Genomic DNA, 18881 nt, shown 5'->3' on the forward strand with positions numbered 1-18881 from the left:
GAGCTTCAGACCATATTTTGTGCTCTCCTCTTTCACCCTCATTAAAAGGTTCTTTAATTCCTCCTCACTTTCTGCCATCAAGGTTGTGTCATCTGCATATCTGAGGTTGTTGACAAAGTTGCAAATCTGCAGTCTTGGAAGGGTAGTGGCTAATACAACAAAGGATGTGATAAAGGCTCTCCAAAAAGAGTTGCATAGCCTTAGGTAGGGTAGACTTAGGCAAGCTGGAATGCTGGAGAGCGAGTTATCTTTTATTTCTAGGATGCTGAGCCTGTGCCGGGCAGCACAAGACATTGTATGGATATTTTGGAAGTATCTTTGATGCTTATGTTTTGTTTGTAAAGAATTCTGCCAGTAAAATTTTGAATAATATTTTTATGGGCCTGGACAATGATTTCTTCCAAAAGGAGTCAGTTCTTATGCTTCAGTCACTTCAAACTGCACAATATTAATATCTGCAATCATTGCATCCCAAGGTGGGTTTCTCCTGAGCTGAGGTGAACCTGTGTCTTATGCACCTCAATGTTAGCAGGTAAGTTGGATGCAGTATATCCAAGCGAAAACGCACATGGTCAGACCCTCCAAGCGCCCCTATTTTCCAGGTACAGTCCCAGATTTACAGATGCCATCCCAGTTTCTAATTTGATTCCACAATGTCCCTGCTCTTCCATAGTACGTCCCAATTTTCACTGGAGAAATGTTGGAGGGTATGCAGTTATTCAACCCCTGAGATAAGGAGATAAGTAACTATACAACCTTTAGGTCAGGACATCTGAAGGGAATGTATAGGGAAGTTTTTAAAGGGTTTGTTATGTTGTTATATATGTTGGAAGCTGCCCAGAGTGGCTGAGGCAACACAGTCAGATGGGCAAGGTATAAATAATAAAATTATTGTTATTATCATTATTATTATGGAATAGGACATCCCTATTTTCATCAGAGAAATGTTGGAGGGTATGCTGTCACACATGCAACAAGCAAGGGGGAGGAGGACTGGAGGTCTCTCATATTATGTGGAGCCATTCATGAAGAAGCTGACATGTTTTATTATGTCTGTATATATGTTGGAACCTGCAAGACTGGCTGGGCCAATCCAGTTAGATGGGTGGGGTACAAATAATAAAATTGTTGTTGTTGTTGTTTTGTTGTTGCCATTGTTATGGAATAGGACATCCCTATTTTCACTGGCGAAATGGTATACAGCGTGGGGCTACGAGGCTCGTTGTCATCGGTGACCGGGGCTTAATTCGGAGCAAGCGGGCGCAGGCCAGGAGCGTCCACACGCTGGAGAGAACCGGAGCGCGCCGCTCCCTTCTCGAGAGAGCGCAAGGCGGAGAGGGAAGCGCAGAGCTTTCCCTTTAAGAGGCCGGCTTGCCTCCATTTGACGTCAGGCTGTTTCTGCACCATCGCCGGCACCCGCGAGCCCCCATTCGGGCAGGAGGGGCGAGAGAGGCAGCGAGCGCGGCCGGCCAGGGAGGGTGAAGGAAGCGAAGCCCAGCTCCCCCGGGAAGCGTCCCGCAGCCCCTCCGGCTCGTCCTCAGCATCCTCCCGCGGAAAGCGCGTCTCCTGCAGCCATGTCTGTGGCCGGTTTGAAGAAGCAGTTCCACAAAGCCACTCAGGTGAGGGGGCCGGGGGGCGCGCGCGGAGGAGGCCGAGGAGCCCCGGGCAAGGAGGGAGGCGCGCGGGGGCGGCGGAAAGCGCGGGTCTAACCCTCCGAGTTAGGAACCTCTGGGCGCGCGCGGGAGGGAGCGAGGCGCCGGCGGAGGCCTCCAGGGGGCGCTGCGTTGCGGAGGGGGCGCAGGACAATCGGGAGGACCGGGGGCAGCTGGGAAGCCAACCGGAGAGGGTGGGGGCAGGGGCGAAACTAGGCTTTATTTCACCCAGGTTAAAGACCCAGTTTGGCACCCTTCCCAAAGCGCATTTGCGTGCGCGCACACACACGGGCTGGGAGCCTCTCTGGCGCCCCTCTGGAGGCTTAACCCGGGGCAAAAAAAAAAGCGAGGAGGGGAGAGGGTGGGGTGGGGGGACACATCCGAGATCGACGAGGCTCCCAGCTTGGCCCTATGCCATTGCCAGGTCTTCCCAATTAAGTGGTGTTTTTGCACTAAATAGCGCACCTGCTCTGTGTGACTGCAGCAGAAGCTGGAAAGGGTCCCGGCGGAGGGGCGCTTGGCCGGACCAGGTCTGGCCAATGCAGGGGACGCGATGGGTACCGCATTGTGCTTTCCAGGGAGACGGGGGAGCAGACACCCGGTTTTTTCTCTCCCCCCCCCCGCTTTATTTCTCTGCCCGGCCTCGTTCCGTGCTGGGCGCCCACAACTGGCTCGCCGCAGACGCGGGATCTTGCGCTCCTCTCTCCTCCCGCCCTCCATCTCCGCGCTTCCCCCGCATTGGAGCAGCTCAGCCGCTGCAGAGCCCGGCGAGGATTTGTGGCTGCTTTTATCCGCCGCGCTGCTCCTGCAGCCTTTCTGGGACGCGGCTGGGAGGGGGGGAAGGAGGGGGCACCGGGCGCGGGAGGCTGGGGGAGCTTGCAACGTGTAAGCGGCTGCTGGTGGAGGAGGAGGGCTGGCCAGTTGTACTATTTCCATACCCTTCCAGTGGACTATCCGGCCGGGACTCGGATTATGTAAAAATCCTCCTCCAGTGACCTTGCAGTGATGTAGTTACTGAGCTTTGATTCCCCCACCCCCGCTGCTCCATCACACGGTGTCCCTAACCGTGCGCGCATCCCCTCCCTTCCCTCCGCGCCTTTCCCCGTCTCATCAACGGAAAACCATCCTTTACTTCTATCGGGTTTTCGACTTCATGAATGGAAGTAGATCTATATTAAACTTTAGTCTTTAAAATCCCAATGAATGAGGTGTTTGGGGTTTTTTCGTGTGGGGTATTTTGACGCTCGAGTTGGATATTGCCAAACTGGTTTGTGTTGGTATTTTGTTGGTTAAATCTGTTTGGTGGTAAAGAGCCTTGCCACCACGGCCACCCCTTCATTATAGGAGGGGAAGTTCCTCTAAAATATAATCTAGTATGTCCCTCTGTCAGGATGCAGTGTTTTTTTCAGTTTAATCTTGTGTTGTGACCAGTGGCAATGCGCTTGTGTGTGAGTAACTGATTTGGAGAGTGAAGTCTGATGGTTTAATGGCCTCATGCTGTATTTCTGTAACCAAGGATTAGATTCTGATTCAGTTCAATTCACGCTGGTGCAAACCTGGGACAGGAAGGGGAATCGAATCCCCAATATATGTCGGGTCACAGAAAACATTCTGTCTTCCTTTTTTGAAGGCCACGTGTTATATAATGCCGCCTATGAAGTATCTTCAAGATAACGTCAAGCTGTTTAAAAATATCACCCTAGTGAATCTCCTCTGCAGAATGCAGTGCAGCATCAGACCTTTCGGACCAGCTCTAGCACATTGTCTTATCCTCTAGGAAATGCGGACCTTCCAGAATTAGTAATTCACGATGGAGCAGTTCTACTGGCACATGCCTTCATTCTGATTCCTCCATCATCATTTACTTTAAATTACTTTAATGGCCAAAGTGAGCAATGCAAATACTTTATTAGAGGGAAGCAACACTGTGTTGCAACCGTTCTTCAGTAATTATTATTATTATGTATTATTTATATCCCGCCCATTTGTCTGGGTTTCCCCAGCCACTCTGGGTAGCCTCCAACAGAATATTAAAAACACGATCAAACATTCCAACATAAGATTAAAAACACATTAAAACATCAGTCATTAAAGACTTCCCTAAGTAGGGCTGCCTTCAGATGTCTTCTAAAAGCCAGATAGTTGTTTATTTCCTTGACATCTGGTGGGAGGGCGTTCCACAGGGCGGGTGCCACCACCAAGAAGGCCCTCTGCCTGGTTCCCTGTAACCTCACTTCTCACAGGGAGGGAACCACCAGAAAGCTCTTGGAGCTGGACCTCAGTGTCCGGGCTAAGTAATGAGGGTGGAGACGCTCCTTCAGGTATACTGGACCGAGTAGCTTTGATATGAACATGACATGGCTTATCATCACCATGTCATGGGATCAGTGGGCTTCAGATGTTGCCTTCATCGTCTCAATATTTTAGTTCCTTTCTGTCAGTCTTTGGTCCCATTGAGAATATGGTTGAATCTATTTGGGAGAGTAGCATATAAATGTTGGCATTCTTTTGCTAGTCAGGAACATTTAGGGTTAGAGTAAAATGATCTGGAGAAGATTATCCTATAACCAGCAATAAGAAATTTGAATTTTGTTAGTATTAACAGGAGTGGCAAAAGTCTTCAACTAAGCAGGATTTAAAAATGAGATATATTAGAAAGATGGCCCAACAATATGCACAACAGAGTAAGTCCCATTGAATTTGATTATTAAATAGATTTGGCAGACAGAGGATGACACTTTAGCTGATGTTGCATTTTAAACGCTGGTTTTGATCAATATTTTCAGCATTCTGACTCCCCTTGTAAAAGGTGGCAAAAAATCCTGTGAATGGTTCAACACCCCCCCTTACTATATTCTTATGGGGTTACACTTCTGAAACTTTCATGCCGGTTAAATAAAGTAGGTAGAAATTAAAACTGCATGTGTCATGATTTTAAGGCCTATTTCTGAGCAATAAACTGTGAAATATAGTTCTGAAGGCGAATCACATTTGATATAACTCCTTTTAAAATTTCAGTTTTTAATATTGTGTTGTTGTTATTGGTGTTGTTGTTTTAAAAAAGACTGAATAAGCAGGTAAAACTCAGTGCTGCAGAAATCTCAAAAACCGCTGCCGAAAACTGAATTAAACTTTCTGTTATTAATTGTAGTTTTCTCAGAGATTTGCATTTAAATTAGTTTGGTCTCCATGAATTGTGTATGGCTGGAGTTAAGGAAATGAATTTCGTGCCTCCTTGTCCTCTGCTCACCTTTTTAACCTATTCTGCCTTCCAGTTAGCGTAATACCTACAATTACTTAACACCTGCAAATCCCTTTTAGCCTCCTACTGCACACGGTAAAAATAGGCTGTGCACTCTTTCACATTCCATGTGAATTTTTATTTTATTTTATTAAACCTCTTGAGTCCTTTTCCAACATGGCACCTGTTTCTGGTTTAGCCTTGTGTGTACCTCTGCAAGTTGCTGCTCACTTATTGCACTTTTAGGTGTACATTTAAAGATTGGAATAGTATATTCAAAAATGGAGTGTTTGAGAAAAGAAGTTGGGAGGGGAGGCAAGTGAGGAATCTCAGGGAAGGCTGATAAATAATTGGAATCACTTTCCCTCCCCAGTAGCATTAGCACAAGATAGTTCAGTTGGTTAGAGTGTGGTGCCGATAATGCCAAGGTTGCAGGTTCGATCCCCGTATGGGGCAGCTGCATATTCCTTCATTGCAGGGGGTTGGAGTAGATGTTCATCTGGGTCCTTCCATCTCTATGCTTCTAAGTACAGTGGTACCTCGGGTTACATACACTTCAGGTTACATACACTTCAGGTTACAGACTCTGCTAACCCAGAAATAGTGCTTCAGGTTAAGAACTTTGCTTCAGGATGAGAACAGAAATCATGCTCTGGCGGCGCAGGAGGCCCCATTAGCTAAAATGGTGCTTCAGGTTAAGAACAGTTTCAGGTTAAGAATGGACCTCCAGAATGAATTAAGTACTTAACCCGAGGTACCACTGTATAGGGTAGGTTAGTGACTCAGGGCCCTGAATCCCAGCAGCCTGGCACTATTGCCTTATAGCTCTAGTTCCTGTGGTTTAGAGCTAGATGAACAAAAATCTACTCAGTGTTCCCAAAATCTGTGTTGCTCAGTCTGGAGACAGTGTATGTCTGTCTGTCTGTCTGTCTGTCTCTCTCTCTCTCACTCTCTCTCTCTCTCTCTTACACACACACACACAATATTCTGGGAAGAACTGGAGATGGGTTTTGTGCTAGCTGTGAATTCCAATATTTGTTAAGCTGTTGGATGCTCTGACCTCTTCTTAAAACAAGGATAAGGGACCTCTCCAGATGTTGAACTCCACCTTCCATTAACCACAGCAAATATGGCCAGTGGTTGGGGATAGTGGACTTCAACAATGTTTGGAGGGCCACAAACTTCCCACTTTTGCCTTAGATGAAAGAGTTGAGTGTGTGCAATGAGGACTGGAGGAAATGTTTTTCTTCCAACCTTAATAAATCACCCCCAGGGCTCTTTCAACAGTAAATGGGTTGGGTCTCCTAAAAGTAGATAGCATTCTGACTGTGGATGGGAGAAATTAGGGTCCAATGCACCTTCTCCCCTGACCCACTTCCCAAATGCTATAATAATCAGCTTAGGCTCTATTTGGCAAGTTTCCCCATCATCATCTTCTACCTTGGCACCATCACTACTGATATTTAGGTACCAGGCAAAAACATTTTGTTTGCACCAGGCCTTTGGCCCTTAATTATCTGTAGCCTCATTCAGAGGGTGGAATGTGCCTTTTTACAAATATGAATGTGTTTTTAGATTTTACTCCATTTTAGTTTTATGCTGGTTTTAATATATGCGTTTGGTTTTGTAAGTAGCTTTGAGTTTCATTTTGCATAAAACTAATCAATTAATAATACTAATTGACATTTAACTGTTGAGTATTCTTTATCTCTTTGAGGGCAAACAACTTCCACGGTCTAGCTACTGGGTGTATGGGCATGAATTCGTAAGAATCTATTGAAGCCAAATTGCGTAGTTTTGTGAACCTACTTCAATTTATTCTTTGTATTTATTTATTTATTGCGTAGTAGTGCAAACAAGCCATAGACTACTTCAGGTCAATCACGGGCAATTGTGTAGAGAGGCTTAAAATATCCCCACTGGGAACCCTCCTAATAGCATCCCTGCTGAGTAAAACTGAACGGGCATAAACCAATTTGGCAAGTGTGGAAGTTTACAGTTGGGAAGAAATAGGCATTTGAGCTTTAAAAGGCTTCCAAGTAAGTGCTGCTCTGGAATGGCTTCTGTCGTCTTATGGTGATCGCTGGAGAAAATGGATCAGTTCTGAAAAGAAATCCATGGGGCTAGAAGGCACTCCATAGACCAAGTCCAACCTCTTGTACAGGATTGATCACCTTTTCATCCTAGTAGACTGTATCGTGTAATCCAGACTATATGGTATATCACAAGCAGAGCAAGTAATGGGACACATGGCATGTGCAAGTGAGCCTGCAAAATGCCTGGTTCCAGGTGTTTTCAAGCAATTGGTTTGGCTTATAAGTTGCACCTGGAGAAGGATGGAGGAACTTTCAGAGCTTCAGCTAGACTGACCAGCTGCAACATATCTTCTTGCCCTCCACAAATGATCAGGGAGTCCTTTATAAAATAAAAATGGCAAAGAGACTTGCAGCAGGGTAAAGACCTGAACCTTTGTCAGCAGCTTTCATGGAGTGTCAGTCACTTGATGGGTCTAGAGTAGACTGTAGCCTACAGAAGCTTTTTCCATAATAAAATGCTTAGTTTTTATGGTGCCGCAATATTTGTTAATGTTTGTGCTGCAACAAGCTGACATGGCTGTGTCTCTGGGGATCCCTAAAAAGCTAAACCCAAGCACCTACCTCTGTCCAACCCAACTTCCAGCCTCTTCGAGAGGTGGTTTGGCAAATGCACACAAACGTGGCCTGACGAGTCTTCTGTTCTTTTGATGGGCTAGCCCATGTCATGGGCTAGGAGTCAGCTTTGCCAGCTGAACAGCAGCTTGAAGGGGGGGTGAGGGCAGAGTGACTCCACCTGCGGTAGGTCAGCTTCCACAGAGGAGAAGGCTCTGATGAGAGCCAGCTGGTTCTGGTCTTCTTAAACAGAGCTCTCAGCAGCAGTTAGATGCTGGAAATAACACCTGCAGTTCCTGGCCCTACCTTGCTGCTTCCATGGCACTGAGATGACCTGGATTCCCTGACTTCTGGACTGTCTGACTTCATATGTGGATTCTGCTCTCAGGCAAGGGTTCCTCAGAGACTCCTAGCCCCTGCTTGCTTGATGAAGGGACCTGGATGGGGCTACGGCAGTAAGATATTGCCAGAGCAGTAAACGACGCCCTACCCAGTCCAGTCAAGGACATTTTGGCACTTAAGGCAGGAAACCAAGCACACCTTCCTCCTTCCTAGCAGTAAAAATGCAATAATAATAATAAATGGCTGGTTAGCTATTTAATTTGCTGCCCTTTTACGACACCTTCAGTTTCCCGCCTGAGGCAGCCCTCTCATTCTGTCTAGGGTCACTCTTTTGGGCAGAAAGCAAACAGCAGTCTTCAACACTGCTATTCTAGGCATGTTTCTCCAGAAGCAAATACTGCTGAGCTATCTCCCCACAACTCAAGCTGGAACATCATTTTTTACTAGATTGCATTGTGTTTTCAATGCTTCCTGGCCCAGGAAGCACTGAACCGAAGGGCACAGAAAGCTACAAGTCCCATGAACCCCAGGAGGAAATAACACTCTGGGATTATGTCTTTCATCTATGTTTTGGTAACCTCTAGGTTAGATTACTGCAACGCTTTATATGCGGGGCTGCCTCTGAAGATGGTTCGTAGACTTCAGCTGGTGCATTATTTTATTTTATAATGTAATAATTTGATTTGAAGTTAATTTGTGAAACTTTGGAAAAGTTTAATGAAAATTAAGAAAGGAAGAAACTACACCTGGTGAGCTTCATGGGAGACTTTGGTGGCCAGTAACCACATATTTGTAAACTGAAGCAACCCTAATAAGTATTTTTTGCTGTAATTGCTGAAAGATAATTGTGCTGGTTTTCTTTAATGCTACATGAACCAAAATAAGAGTGAGATGTCAGGGAAGGTAATTGTGGAAATACAGTTATTTGGCTGGAGAGAAGGGAGTTAAATTTAGTATTTTGATCAGTTTAAAATGTTACACAAAGGCCATTAAGCCTAGGGGGAAATACGTCTCAATATTATTGCATTGATAATTAGTTTCCCCTGGCATACATCTAAAAGTCAGCACACAAAGAGGGGTTTCTTACAAAAGCTTTGCTAGAGGAGGAGGAGTCTGGACCTGCTGACACCAACCTAATGAGAGCTGGAGGGTTGGGCTCCATGTCAGAAGCTAATATAGCACCAGCCAAATTAGCTGATGCATAATTTCCTCTGGAGATAAAATTCACCTAATTAATGTGTTTCTGACAATGCAAGTAAATGGAATTCTGCACAGTGATTTCTTCCTATAACAACTGAGAAGCCTAGCAGACTAATGCTATAAATGCGCTTTGGTGAGCCACTCAGCAGAGAGGCAGGGGCTTGGTGCCTTTGCCCAATAACTCATTGGAGAAACTGATTTCCTTATGGGGTGAGCTGGAGCCAACTTGACCTCATCACTAAAATTGGTATGGAGCCAATGGCCAGAGACCTCTCTTTGTCTGTCTCTTTCTCTCTTTTCGTGTGGCCTTATAGTGTACTCTTTCGAGAAACCCCTGCTTAGCGTCTCCTAACTTGGAAGTTGGGATGTGATGGGATTCTGGCAGCAACCTCTCTTTGCAGCATGCCTGAGAGTAGCATTTGCCAAGATCCTGCTGAAGGCTTTGTGTCTAAGCCGGCCTATTCAAGCTAATACTCTTTGGATATTTTAGCCCCCAGTCCCAACCAGCTTGTGCTTTTTGGGACAGATGGGAGTTGTAGCTCAAAATATCTATAAGGCTGCCCCAAACCTCCTCAGATGAACCATTTCCATGCTAGTGTCCATCAGCTTTTGCATGATCCTCTTGTCTTGGAGAAACTTACCGTGTGTGTATCATTTATTATCACACGTACTGTGGTTACTTAACCTTTCTCCTGCTTGCTCAGTCCCAGAGTTAAACTCTGAATGTGAAGCCAATTTCCCTTTCCATTCTTGGGAAAGACAAGCGTCTCAGAAACCCAGCCAACTTCATGAAATTGTACGGGTTTGAGGGTGTTACGAACCACATTATGCTGTACAAAGCCAATGGAAAATGTAAGCATGGCAGAATCTTGCACACATTGACTGTGTCCATGGCTGACATTGATTTTGTATAGTTCTTGGTTACCAAACTGACCCTGCTAACCAGCCTCAATATAAGCTCCTTGTTTGCTCGTCCCCCACAGCTGCTGTATTGACTGCAATATTTACCATGGGGGGGGGGGGGATAATTGGTTCACATCAAAGGGCTGCCATCTCAGCATTCACACCGACCTAAAACTCCATGCTGTTATTTGCCACAGCAAAGCAGTGGGGCGTAACAGCTGGTGGGAAGTGACTGGGATAGACTACCAATTTTATTTTAATTGCCTCATATTATTTTATCCTCAGAAACGATTGCTTTGTTTTTTTAAAAAATATATCTTTATTAATTTAAAATAAATACATTTATGAGAAAACAGATGTACATACAAGTAAACAAACTTAAAATCAAACAAACAGCTAACAGAAAAATCAATCAAACCACCACACTATAAGATATAAGAAGATTAATATAATTATCATTATATACTCCTGATACTGAACACAATTATAAAACTTATAGAGAAGAAATTTAAAACTGACTTCCAACTAATCTCACTGTACTTTGTCTATCCATTACTTTATACTGCACAGTTACATATTTCTTATATACTTTCTTCTTACCTCCCTATGAACTTATATTTATACAATACAGGATCAGTCTAATTCTGCCTAGAAATGATTGTTGTGAGGAAAGATGATCACCGTAAGCCGATAGCTCTGCCATGCTTTCGATCTACAGTTGTGCTTTTAAGGTTTCGTGCAGGTATTATTGGGTTGCCATCTGGCCCCGATTCCAGGACAAAGTGATTCTAATGGAATTGAGACCCTCTGAAGGGTGTTGTAAAACTTCTAAGGTCTTGTTGCTTATGTGTACCTCTTTTGCATAGTGGGAATCCTCCATAATTCCCCTTGCCTGAGATCACATGGGCAGATATCCATCAGGGGAAGCGCTGAAGAGATTTCCCCCCAAAATTGTGAACCTCTATGTTAATAGTCATTGTCTGCCCAGGCTCGCATCATAGAAGGATTACCTGTGGGTGGCACTGTGGTCTAAACCACTGAGCCTCTTGGGCTTGCCAATCAGAAGGTCAGTGGTTTGAATCCCTGTGATGGAGTTAGCTCCCGTTGCTCAGTCCCAGCTCCTGCCAACCTAGCAGTTTGAAAGCCACCAGTGCAAGTAGATAAATAGGTACCACTTCAGCAGGAAGGTAAACGGCATTTCTGTGTGCTCTGGTTTCTGTCACGGTGTCCCGTTGTGCCAGAAGCGGTTTCGTCCTGCTGGCCACATGACCGGGAAAGCTGTCTGTCAACAAACGCTGGCTCCCTCAACTTGAAAGCGAGACGAGCGCCACAACTTCATAGTTGCCTTTGACTGGACTTAACCATCCAGGGATCCTTTACTTTTACCCTTTTTGTTTCATCAATGCTGATGCTTTGTGTAAACTATGTCTGGAACTATGTAAAATTTACTAATCCCCAGGAATGTCACAGCTTGACCTGCCTGAGCCACTGTAACTCCTCCTTATGTGTGATGTAAAGGGGATGTTCTTCCCCTTCATGCCAAAATGCTAACCCTCAAAAAGAGGTGTCTCTCTTTGTTCTGGGTCTCTCACTTCCTTGCAAGGGAACTCTGTTGCAACAGAAAAATAAAGATCTTCCTTGCTTTCCACTGGTTCCACCCATTCTTCTCTGACTGATTATGGACTTAGGGGACTCAGAGTCCCTTGGGGAGTTGGGCAGCAAAAGCCAACCCCAAATTTTCTACATTCATTCTGTTCTCTCTCTCTCTCTCTCTCTCTCTCTCTCTCTCTCTCTCTCTCATTCGTTCATTCATTCAGTATCCTATGTTGCTTCAGGTTTAATGATGACCAAATGGAATCGACAAAGTGAATTGCTAATCTGAAACTATTTTGGGCCTATAGCCCTCCCACTCAAAAACCGTAAGCTTCTGTTCTGCACACTTCACAAAATTTACTCATCTTGGCAATCAATATAATGAAACAAATTACTCTGCTGGATTTGCACGGAACTATTGTGAAGCCAGCTGCCTGCTCTGTGCCAGGTAAATATTTATGGGGAACCTTTTACAAGCTAAGATCCAAATGTAGTGTGCCTTGAATTGACAGACAATAAAAGAGAAGCTATGTGTATAGTCCAGAAGAAAGTTCTAATTAAAAGCTTCCACTGCCAATAAAGAATTAAGCTCATAATGAGGTAGCTCACAGAGCAACCCTATGCCTATTTATTTAAGAATCACATTCTGCTGTGTTCACTAGAGCTTACTCTTAGGTAAGTGTGCATAGGATTGCAGTTTCAGGCCTGGAAATGGTTTCTCACTTGGCGTCCTGTGACAAACATGACTGACCTCTCGGGAACTATTGCACATTGGAAAACCGTTGCTCCTTGGCTTGTGTGCATTAGATGTGCCAAAATTAACTAATACAGTGACTTGCTAGTTAATGACCCTTCTGTGGATTAGTTATTTTCCTGGATGATGATGATTGCAATCCTTTCTGATTTAAAATTTGATCTGGTTTGGGGATTGCAAGTGCCTTAGTTGTCCTGGTTGATTACTTTTGCCTAGAAGTAGGAAAGGAAAGTGAAGCCTTTTTAGTTCTCTTGGAACACTCAGTAGCTTTTGATAACATTGATCCTGGGATGCTTCCAGGGCTCTTAGCTGGGTGCAGTTATGAGTAACTGTTTTGCAATGGCTACAGTTCTGCCTATCGGGTAGGTCTCATGAAGTCATCCTGAGTTGCTCTGTGAGATCCCACAGCAGAAAGAAATGTCAGACACTCATACTCACTCACCTCGGTGCTCTGTTGGTCAAGCATTCTTATTAGAAACAATTAATTAATATTAAGAGGAGAGTCACTTTGTTTCTTGTCTGGACTTCCTCTAGAGCCAGTGTGGGGCATCTCTGACTCTCCAGATATTGCTGAACTACAACTCCCATTAGCCTCGGAAAGCATAGCCAATGATTATGAGAGTTGTAGTTCAGCAATACATAGAGGGTCAAAGGTTCCCACACCTGATTTAGAGACATGGTTAATTTAAAATTAAAAGTGATTGTGTGTTCAGTATTTTTAAAAAAGACTTTAGGTTTTTTTTTAAATGGCTAGTTGGGGCAGAGGGGAAAGACAGAATTCTGTAGGTAAGGAATACATAATTACCAGACACTTTCATCTGTAATAAATCATATCTCTCCCATACCAGTCTCTGCTGCCACACTAGGTGCTGTAATTCTCCAATGGTTTGGCTTAACCCTCGAAGGTGTACTCTCCCGTTGTCTCTCGAGACAGACAGATGCCAACACACATTCTGTAACTACCTGTTTCATTCCACGCTGACCCTTTGGGTATTGCTAGGTTCACGCAGGTGCTTTCCATAGATTCTCATCCATTCGCTGTTTACATATAATAATGTTAATCTTCCTGCTTACAGTAATTGAACAGAACAATGATGTAACACCAATAAGTTGGTAGGGAATTTCCTGTGTCGTTGTTTAGTCTGTAATGATTGTTTAGTTGTGCCCTTTGCCCAGGACTCAGTCATTGGCTGCAACACCTATCTAAGCAAATCAGACAGCTAAGCCAAGTTCTGCTGTTAACTCCCCGCCCCCCAACAAAAACCTCAAAGGGGGAAATTATAGAAAGACTGTGTCATTTTGTTCTATGTAATGTATCAAAGGAGATTTCCATTTTTATGGACACCTGAAGGGCCTCATAGCCACAGCTGGTGCATCTTCCTAACAAGCTAATCACAGTCTCTGTAATCTGTTTTGTCATGTGTTGTATCAGTTTATCTGTAGGTGTCCCAAACAACACAAGCATGTTCCTGGAAGTAGGATATTTGCATTCTCAGCTCCTGTATTTGCATCTTCCCACACCCACTCTTACCTGCCTGCGAAAATGAGTGACAGTTTTCTCTTACTTCATTGCGCTGTTGGCAGAAATCCAACTCTGTCATCACTATGTATAACTGCTGAGTGTGAAGTTGTCTTTTGGGTTATCCATGAAACTTCTTAGCCTGAGCTGACATTCCACGTGTACACGTGTGTGTGTTGATCGTGCCAGCTAGGCAACTTTGAGGCACCCAACTTCCATGTTGACTGTACAGTAGATAATGCATATAGACCATCATTGCATGACTCCCCCCCCATTTTTTTTTTGTGTGTGTATATATATTAAAGGTAAAGGGACCCCTGACCATTAGGTCCAGTCGCAGACGACTCGGGTTGCAGCGCTCATCTCACTTTATTGGCCGAGTGAGCCGGTGCACAGCTTCCGGGTCATGTGGCCAGCATGACTAAGCCACTTCTGGCGAACCAGAGCAGTGCACAGAAACACTGTTTACCTTCCCGCCAGAGTGGTACCTATTTATCTACTTGCACTTTGACGTGCTTCTGAACTGCTAGGTGGGCAGGAGCAGGGACCGAGCAACGGGAGCTCACCCTGTTGTGCGGATTCGAACTGCCAACCTTCTGATCAGCAAGTCCTCGGCTCTGTGGTCTAACCCACAGTGCCATCCACATCCCATGTATGTATATTAGGGCTAGGCAATATCTAGTTTTCAACATTGCAGTACATCACTACCTAAACATCCCAATATAACATGATGTCTGAAATAAAGATGGAGCTATGTAGAGGCACTGGCTGGCTTGACGGTTTTCCCCGTATTGTGGTTTTTGCGGGCACCTTCTCTTGTGATTCACTTTTCCCTACAGGAGACCTGGGAGAGCTGAGCCACAGGGTTACCAGGGGCTGCAGGAATTGAGAGAAGTGTTGGCTGGCTTCACGTTTTTCCCCACACTGTGATTTTTGCACAGCACACATACACATATGTCATGATTTGCGATATATTGCCAGTTCAAAACTTTTGCAGCCGATATCATGATATGGACTTCAAACTAGTTTTGGACCCTATATCAATATATTGGCCAGCCCTAATGCTGAATATTCAGCATGGCTGAAGCCTCTAGACATGGGCAGATGTGCACTCAAGATACAGAAATAGAAATTGGGACCTTCCACATGGAAAAGGTCCACTGCAATCAATACATATGTATATATCTTCCTTCAATTCCTCCAACACTTAGAATGAGCAGAAATGTCAGAATAACTTTACATTAAGCAAAAATGGGTGGCAACTCCTGTCTAAATATCTAATTTGCTTCATTTTATTGCATTTTTATTCTACCTTCTCCTCTAAGGAACTCATAGTGGCTGAGAAACAGTGACAGGCCCAAGGTCACCCAGTGATTTGAACCCTGATCTCCCAGATCCTGGTTGGACACTCTAACCCAGGCATAGGCAACCTCGGCCCTCCAGATGTTTAGGGACTGCAATTCCCATCACCCCCGACCACTGATAGCTAGGGATCATGGGAGTTGTAGTCCCAAAACATCTGGAGGGCTGAGGTTGCCTATTCTTGCTCTAACCACTACACCACACTGGCTTCCCATGTGGTCTAGGAGACCCCTACCATCTTGTGGGTCCTTGTAGCTTACAGCATGCAACTAACAGTCTCCCCTGTACCTTAACGCGGGCTGCGTAATGGTTACAAAATACAAGTACTAGCAGATATAATGCATACATACCAAGTCCCTTCTCTTCTTTGCCCCCATCCCCAATAGCCTGCCTGCATTTGGCCTTGGCTGGCTCAGTGCCATTCTTTGCAGGCACCTTTGATGGATGATGACAGCCCTATCGGAGGCAGGTTAAGCTGGTTACGAAGTCTCGTTTCCATGCCATTTGGAACCAAATAGCTGCTTTGCGGAATCTTTGTTGCCCAGAGGGTCTTTCTGCAGTCTCAGCAGCCTGCTTCTTTCAAAGCGGGTGCTGTGCATGGGAATTCCGGCTGCTTCTCCATCTTGGCAGATGCATAATTACTCCTGTTTGAGTTTTGCATTATAATGCCTCCTTGCAACCAGTGGTCAATTATCAACGCTTGCGCTTCTCTTGAATTAACTCGGTGCCTAAATGTTACGGCTCTGAGGGTTTCCGTCCCCCACGATACGCTTGTGTGTGTGTTTGTGTGTGTTTGCTCTTTCCTCTGCCACTCAGGGCGACTTTCCTTTTCCTCCCATGTGGGTGGAAACAGGCTTTGAATCCCGGAATCCAATTAAGACCTCCCTGCGGGCCGGCAGGCCTCTCGCCTTCTCTGTTTCTCTTTTGTTGCATGCCTGTAGTGTAACAAGCAGCAGAATGGCTGTTCCCACAGCTCAGAATATGATTATTTATTAAGTGCTTCCAGCCAGCAAGATGAATATATTACTCTCCGACAAAGAAGATCGGGTAATTGAAAATGTATATTTTGCCATGATACTGAGTTGCTTTTTTTAATAGCAGACTAACATGGCTGCAGTGGTCCCTCACCATAAACATCAGACCCTAGGAGATTTTATTGCAATGTTCTCAAAGTAAGAATTACCGAAGACGCTAGTATTTGATCAACATAATAGAATTTTAGATCAGTTGAGGCACACAGGGTGGGATTTGCCTAACGATCCTCATCTGAAAGGCTTGCACAGATGGGAAGATTGGAAGAGTGTCATGTTGAACTTCACCCATAGTGTTTTCTTGGCTCATGCAGACTTGTGTGGGTAGTGTTACTGTGCTTATCATATCAATATTCCTTGTAGGTGGGTATGTTGGAAATGTGGCTTATTAGCCCTGTGAATTCCTTACTAGATCCGTAAAGGTCTCTGGGATACCTTTTTCTTAAGAGGGTGATCACCCAACAAGCTAGGCCAGGGGTGGCTAACCTGGCACCTTCTTTCAGATTGTATTTCCCATCACCCTGTGACCATAGGCCATGCTGGCTAGGCCTGATGGGATTTGGAGTCCAACAGCCTTTGGGGGGTACCATGTTGCCTGTCCCTGGCCTAGGCAAAAAAATACTTGGGGGTTGTTCAATATGTGTGCTCATTTCTTGATTATCTCCTAAGATCATGAGTGTCCTGCATATGACAATGAGCCTTCACAAAGCACTGGGTCGCACACACATGTACATTACATGGTGTATGTTAAGGTGCATCAAAGATGACCAGACAGTTTCAGCTACAAGGCTTTTGGTGAAGGGCACCTGACATAATAGAAAGATGATGTCAACCAAATTCTCTTGGTAAAGCAAGTCACAGCAATGGAAAAATCATTATCCTTCCTCCTATTGCTTTTCAATATTTTCAATAAGTGGATATGCAACAAGCCCTCACCTGCTTACATCAAAGGCATCCAACACCTTTTCTCTCTGAAATTGTATGCCCTCTATTCCTTGATAGCATGGGGCTGGGTTCAGAACTCCATTTCTTCCAAAATTGCATGCCTCCACTTCAGGGGCTTTCAGCTCACGATCGCAAGGCAGACGCAATTCCGTTTGATAATTTGCTGGAAGCCCTAACGTCTGGTCGGTTTGCAAAAGACCAGCTCCCATTCTGATATATGGTGTCAAAATAATGGCTGCTATTTCCTGCTCTCGAGTCCCAGCACTTCAGAACTCTATAGAGAACCACGGGACTTGGCACAATTAGCGTTCCAGCTTGTTCCAAGCCGCTGCAGTTTAACTGAACTCCATGAAGCTGACAGCGCAGCCCAGAAGAGTGCATTATTTCTGAAATGTTGGGAAACAACTCTGTTCATAATGTAGGAAGCCGCAGCAGCTGCAGTTGCCAAGAGACTGAAACAAACAAACAAAAAAGAATTGTTTTTACATATGTCCAATTTAGTGTTGACTCTTATAACAAGCAGTAAGACGTCTGAGGAAAAGAGTCTCTAGAGTATCGGCTATTTTTGCAGAGGTGTTGTTTGCTGGTGGTCTCAATTTCTCCCTAAAAATAAAATAAAATTCTGGTACTGGGGCAATTATGTTACTCAGTAAATCCACATAGCTTGAAGCATGCTTAACCTAATGCATGCTTAGTAGTCCCCCCCTTCATTTTGGACAATTGTGTTCAATAGAAAGGGGTTTGGGGCCAGTGAAGCTTCCACATGCAGTAGACCCTCAGGGTCTTTTCCAACTCTACATTTCTCTGATTCTATGAGTGAAGCTAGTTGAATGTTGACTTATTTAATTTGATTATACAGACTGTGCATCCCATTTCTCTATGAGTTTGGGTGTTTCGGGGGGAGTCATTCTGTCTGGAGAAGTGTGTGCAAACTGAGCATGTTGAATTTCAAATTGTTGTGTTCTTGGTGTTGGTTCTCTTGTATTCTTTAAAGTGTTGTGCACATCGATGTTGCTATATAAATAACGAATAAAATAAGACAACAACCATTTCAACAGGAATATTTTGCCCGGTGCGCCACTCCCCAGTGGCAGCTGCTCTGTGCTGCCCAGTTTTGGAAGTGAAGTTGTGGTTGTTGATGATGCATATATGCTTCAGGGCACAGTGTAGACTCTAGAGAGTCAGCCTGGGTGGATCAGCACCATGGACAGTGCTCTCTGCTGTTGCTTCTTCCAGCTTTCCATTTTTGAACTGCAATCTAAAAATGGATTTTGGAAATGGCAATAGGAGCCCGTATCTTTCCCAGAGTGAATGAACTTCTTGGCTGTAATGAGTTAAGCAGTTGCCTAGGATGTTTCTTATTGCCAATGTTTGTGGCCACCCTCCCTTCTTGTGGCAACGGCCACTCGACGATATACAGCAATGCCTTTATACAAAAGTTCATGATGCCTGAATGAATCTTCTTCTTTGGCGATCCCTCGTAGCCGAGTACGATTGTTTTCTATAAACAGGGTTTTAACAATCAGTCCATAAGTGACTGTGGAGGCCAATTCTGGATCCAAACATCCTTCCATAGTGGGGACATTGGTTTCTGGGTGGGAGTTGATCACAGTGAGGGTTTGCCAAGCATGCCTTCCTCTTAGTGCATTTCTCCCTTTTGTCCTGAGTGTTGAGTGTCTTCAAAGTCTATG

General features: G+C 44.7%; 1 protein-coding gene across 2 annotated transcripts in view; it reads left to right on the forward strand.

Moving 5' to 3' along the window:
- The first annotated feature begins 1380 nt into the window (after positions 1 to 1380).
- Positions 1381 to 18881, forward strand: part of SH3GL2 (SH3 domain containing GRB2 like 2, endophilin A1) — an 85225-nt gene continuing 67724 nt past the window's right edge. The window contains exon 1 of one of the 2 annotated variants that reach the window (XM_083719598.1): positions 1381 to 1619. Coding sequence is in view for 1 of the 2 variants with exons in the window: in XM_083719597.1 (XP_083575723.1) it covers positions 1575 to 1619 (45 nt within the window). In the remaining variant the exon portion in view is untranslated. The remainder of the gene's footprint in view (positions 1620 to 18881) is intronic. The other variant, XM_083719597.1, reaches the window with a different exon arrangement.

The sequence above is a fragment of the Podarcis gaigeae genome (genome assembly GCF_964106915.1).
Source record: "Podarcis gaigeae genome assembly, chromosome: 17".
Classification (NCBI taxonomy): domain Eukaryota; kingdom Metazoa; phylum Chordata; class Lepidosauria; order Squamata; family Lacertidae; genus Podarcis; species Podarcis gaigeae.